Source organism: Cebus imitator, unplaced genomic scaffold (assembly GCF_001604975.1).
Source record: "Cebus imitator isolate Cc_AM_T3 unplaced genomic scaffold, Cebus_imitator-1.0 Scaffold509, whole genome shotgun sequence".
Classification (NCBI taxonomy): domain Eukaryota; kingdom Metazoa; phylum Chordata; class Mammalia; order Primates; family Cebidae; genus Cebus; species Cebus imitator.
In genome coordinates, this window is record NW_016107824.1 from 503,433 (window position 1) to 507,961 (window position 4,529).

General features: G+C 62.6%; 1 protein-coding gene across 1 annotated transcript in view; it reads left to right on the forward strand.

The window, feature by feature from the left end:
- CDH15 (cadherin 15) overlaps nt 1-4,529 on the forward strand; it is a 23,305-nt gene that overhangs the window by 16,089 nt on the left and 2,687 nt on the right. The window contains exons 6-11 of the mRNA XM_017513929.2: nt 468-596; nt 1,147-1,332; nt 2,224-2,477; nt 3,293-3,435; nt 3,613-3,852; nt 4,076-4,315. Of these exons, the coding sequence (XP_017369418.1) occupies nt 468-596; nt 1,147-1,332; nt 2,224-2,477; nt 3,293-3,435; nt 3,613-3,852; nt 4,076-4,315 (1,192 nt within the window). The remainder of the gene's footprint in view (nt 1-467; nt 597-1,146; nt 1,333-2,223; nt 2,478-3,292; nt 3,436-3,612; nt 3,853-4,075; nt 4,316-4,529) is intronic.

A 4,529-nucleotide genomic window follows, 5' to 3' on the forward strand; every position in this document is an offset into this window, starting at 1 on the left:
GCTTACCCAGCCCACAACAGGTGCTCTGTAAACCCTTACCCAGTGAACATTTAGGCATTCTGTAATGTTGACCCACTGCATAGTAGGTGCTCTGTAAACGCTTACCAGGGTCACAGCAGGTGCTCTGTAAACACCCAGCCCACAGCAGGTGCTCTGTAAACACCTACCCAGGGCACAGCAGGTGCTCCATAAATGCCTACCCAGCATACATTAGGCGTTCTGTAATGTTGACCCACTGCACAGCAGGTGCTCTGTAAATGCTTAGCCAGTGCCATAGGCTGGGGCAGCATCACGGCCCCATGCTCTTGGGATTGGGGCAGGATTCTCAGGGCCACTTGGGGTCTTCAGCACCCACTGAGTGCTCCTGTAGGAACTGAGCTGGCCAGGTGGCCTGGCTCCCGCCCCCAACCAGTCCCCATGGGCCCCAACTGGGCCTCATCTTCTGACCCCATGCCCCGCGTCCCCAGGCGGTCGCGGTGTACAATCTAACCCTTCAGGTGGCGGACATGTCTGGAGACGGCCTCACAGCCACTGCCTCAGCCATCGTCACCCTCGATGACATCAATGACAATGCTCCTGAGTTCACCAGGAATGAGGTGCTTCTGCTGTCCGTCCCTTCTCGGGCTCCTGCAGAAGGCGGGGGCTTCACGAGGGACAGGAGGAGGATGGTGTGCTTTGGAGAAGGGGCTCTGCGTGGGTGGCTGGAAGCCCGAGCTGCAGGGGCCTAGGGTGGCACGTGGCAGCCTGTGAATGGAGTCAGAGCTGGGAGAGAAGCAGCCCCATGGGACCCTCTGGGACCCTCTAGCGTCAGGAAGCCAGCTTCCTCCTCCCCTTGCTGTATGGGAAGGGAGCAGCCAGCCCAGCATCCAGGCAAAGTTGGCATGTATGGGTGCCTGGCATGAAGCTGAGCCCACAGAGGAGGACAATGGCGGTCCCTGGGAGGCAGTGACTTACAAAACAGACAATCCTGAGGACACCCAATGGGTGGGGAGCAGCTTTGACAGGCAGGAGCAAGGGAGGGGGTTCCCACTGGAGGCAGGTGGGAGGGTGGGGGAGAGTTGAGTGGAGGGTGGGCTGAGGGCCCCAAGGGCCCCACCCATGCTGTCCCCTCAGCCCTGCTGGTAACTGGGGCTGGGATCCCCCCAGTTCTTCATGGAGGCCACAGAAGCCGTCAGCGGAGTGGATGTGGGGCGGTTGGAGGTGGAGGACAGGGACCTGCCAGGCTCCCCCAACTGGGTGGCCAGGTTCACCATCCTGGAAGGCGACCCCGACGGGCAGTTCACCATCCGCACAGACCCGAAGACCAACGAGGGTGTGCTGTCCATTGTGAAGGTGAGCAGCGCCCGACTGGCACACACAGATGCCCCTCACTGGGGTCCAAGCGCCTTCCTGGTAGGATCGCTTCCCCTGACTGGCTGGGACCTTGTGTTCATCCTTAGGTGAGAGAGGGTGGAGGAGGGCATGGAGCCCCTGGCCTGAGGACCGGGTCCCAGGGTGGCAGAGCTCAGGCCACACTGCCCAGGGGGCTTGAGGGCCAGAGGCGGGGGAACACCCTGCGCTCTTTGTTTACCCAGCTTCCTCCTTCTGTGTGGAATCTGTCCAAAAACACAGCCAGACACCTGTGTCAGTCCTGGTTCTACCAGAGAAGCAGAGCCCACAGGAGCTACCTTTGCACAGACGTGTACGCAGGTGTAGATACGGAGGGATTCAGATACTGACACAGTAAGAGGCTGACTGCAAGAAATTGGTTCATGCGACGCTGGGGTCTGGCTGGGCAGGTCTGACGTCCACACCGCAGGCCAGAGCCAAAGCAGCCGTTTCCAGGGAGAATTGCTTCTTCCTCGGAGAAAATGCAGCTTTGCTTTCAAAGCCTTCCCCTGAGTGGAAAAAGCCGACCCACATTACGCAGGGCAAACTCCTTTATTTAAAATCAAGTGACTGCAGGGGTTGGCAAAGCCGCCCCACCTCTTGGCCCTGACTGAGACACCTGCAGAGCGTGTGCTGGAATCCTGCCTGGGCTGCTCCCTAAGCACCATACACGATTGGTGTTTTCATCATCTTTGTGCCTTCTCGTCCTGCATGATTTCTGTTTTTCCAAGCTTAAAGGGGCAGAAGGAAGGTACAGGCGCTCTGGACAGACCCAAGGAGCAGCTTCCCCAGGCACCACCCTTGGGTGCCTACACTTGGTCTGAGCGGGTGACGGGCTGTGCTTCCTTCCCTCAGGCCCTGGACTATGAGAGCTGTGAACACCACGAACTCAAAGTGTCAGTGGAGAATGAGGCCCCGCTGCAGGTGGCTGCCCCCAGGGCCAAGTGGGGCCAGGCCAGGGTCCGCGTGCGTGTACAGGACACCAACGAGGCCCCCGTGTTCCAGGAGAACCCACTTCGGACCAGCCTAGCAGAGGGGGCACCCCCAGGCACTCTGGTGGCCACCTTCTCTGCCTGGGACCCTGACACAGAGCAGCTGCAGAGGCTGAGGTGTGGCTCCCGAGGCCCTGGGCAAGGCTGAGGAGGCTAACAGCTGCATTCCTGTTTCGGGCACCCCCGGCCCCTGGGCTCTGAGGGTCAGAGAGTGTAGGGGCCATCTGCTGGTGTGAATTCCTGAAGGTTCAGAGGCGTACCCGGGCGTACGTGCTGGACTGACCTCACCCCTAGGGAAGGCCTGGCTCCAGGTTGTGCACACCACAGTCTGTCCCTGCCAGCCACGACCATCCCAGCAGGCCCCTGCTCCCAATTGGTGGGCCATTCATGTCTCATTTCACCCCGAGTCTCCACGGTGCTGGGGAAGGGCACTGACTGGGGCTTACCTAGGCTGCCACACCACTGTCTCAGGGCCCTGCACAGCTCGTCTGCCCTCCCTGAGCCTCAGTTTCCTCACCTCACAGAAGGTGCCAGTGAGGTGACCAGACACCCCCTTTCCTGCCCAGCTCCAATCATACTCACATGGGCTGTGTGTACATATATGTGTGCATTTGTGTGCACGTGTGGTATATACATGAGGTGTGTAGGTATGTGTGCGTGGGTGGTGTGCACAGGTGTGGGAATGTCTGTATATGCATGTGTATATGTGCACATGTATGCTGTGCATGCATGTGTGTGCATGTGTGCATGCATGTGGCATGTAAGGTCGAGCATGTGTGTGCATATGTTGTGTGCATGTGTGAATACGTGGTATGTGTGTGCAGTGCATGTGGCGTGTGTGTGTGTAAGGTGTGTTGTGCACCCATGCCTGACCACACTTGTGGGGGCCCTGGGGTAAGCTCAGATCCCACTCTTCCCCTCCCCCACATCAGCTACTCCAAGGACTATGACCCAGAAGACTGGCTGCAAGTGGACCCAGCCACTGGCCGGATCCAGACCCAGCGGGTGCTCAGCCCGGCGTCCCCCTTCCTCAAGGGTGGCTGGTACAGAGCCATTGTCCTGGCCCAGGATGACGGTGAGCAGTTTGGGGCTCCTTGACCCGGCCTTGCCGGTGAGCACCCCTGCTGGTGTCCGAGGGCTCTGCCCATCCCCCGGGGGGGTGGGGTCAGAGGGGTGCACCCCTCCGAGCGACTAGTGGGGCAGGCCAGGGTCTTGGGGCGGGGTCACCGAACTGTGGCCCCCTCGCCTGCAGCCTCCCCGCCCCGCACCGCCACCGGCACGCTGTCCGTGGAGATCCTGGAGGTGAACGACCACGCCCCGGTGCTGTCCCTGCCGCTGCTGGGCAGGCTGTGCAGTGAGCCGCACCAGGGCCCCGGCCTCCTCCTGGGCGCCACGGATGAGGACCTGCCCCCCCACGGGGCCCCCTTCCACTTCCAGCTGAGCCCCAGGCTCCCAGAGCTCAGCCGGAACTGGAGCCTCAGCCAGGTCAACGGTGCGCTCCCCTCACCGCCGCGCTCGGGCTGGGGACGGGACAGGAGGGCGAGGGGTCCCCCGGCTGCATCCTTGCGCGGGGCAAGGTTACTCATCGCGTCCAGATGGAGGGGGGGTACCCAGGCCCAGGATCTCGGGACTCGCACCCTGTCTTGGCGTGAGGAGGACAGGCGAGGTGGGGGCGGCCCCGGCAGGCCCTCGCTGACCACGGGCGCCCTCCGCAGTGAGCCATGCGCGCCTGCGGCCGCGACACCAGGTCCCCGAAGGCCTGCACCGCCTCACCCTGCTGCTCCGGGACTCCGGGCAGCCGCCACAGCAGCGCGAGCAGCCGCTGAACGTGACCGTGTGCCGCTGCAGCCAGGATGGCGTCTGCCTGCCGGGGGCCGCCGCGCTGCGGGCGGGGGGCGCGGGCGTCAGCCTGGGTGCGCTGGTCATCGTGCTGGCCAGCGTCCTCCTGCTGCTGCGTGAGTGAGCACCCACCTCCACCGGACCCTCAGACCCTCCAACCCTCGGGCCCTGCTCTCCGGGCCAACCCCTGTCTACCAGACACGCCCCTTCCTCCCCGGCTCCACCGCCTCCTCCCTAATCCCGCCCCTTCATTATCAGACACGCCCCTTCCTCCCCGGCTCCACCGCCTCCTCCCTAACACCGCCCCTTCATTACCAGCCACGCCCCTTC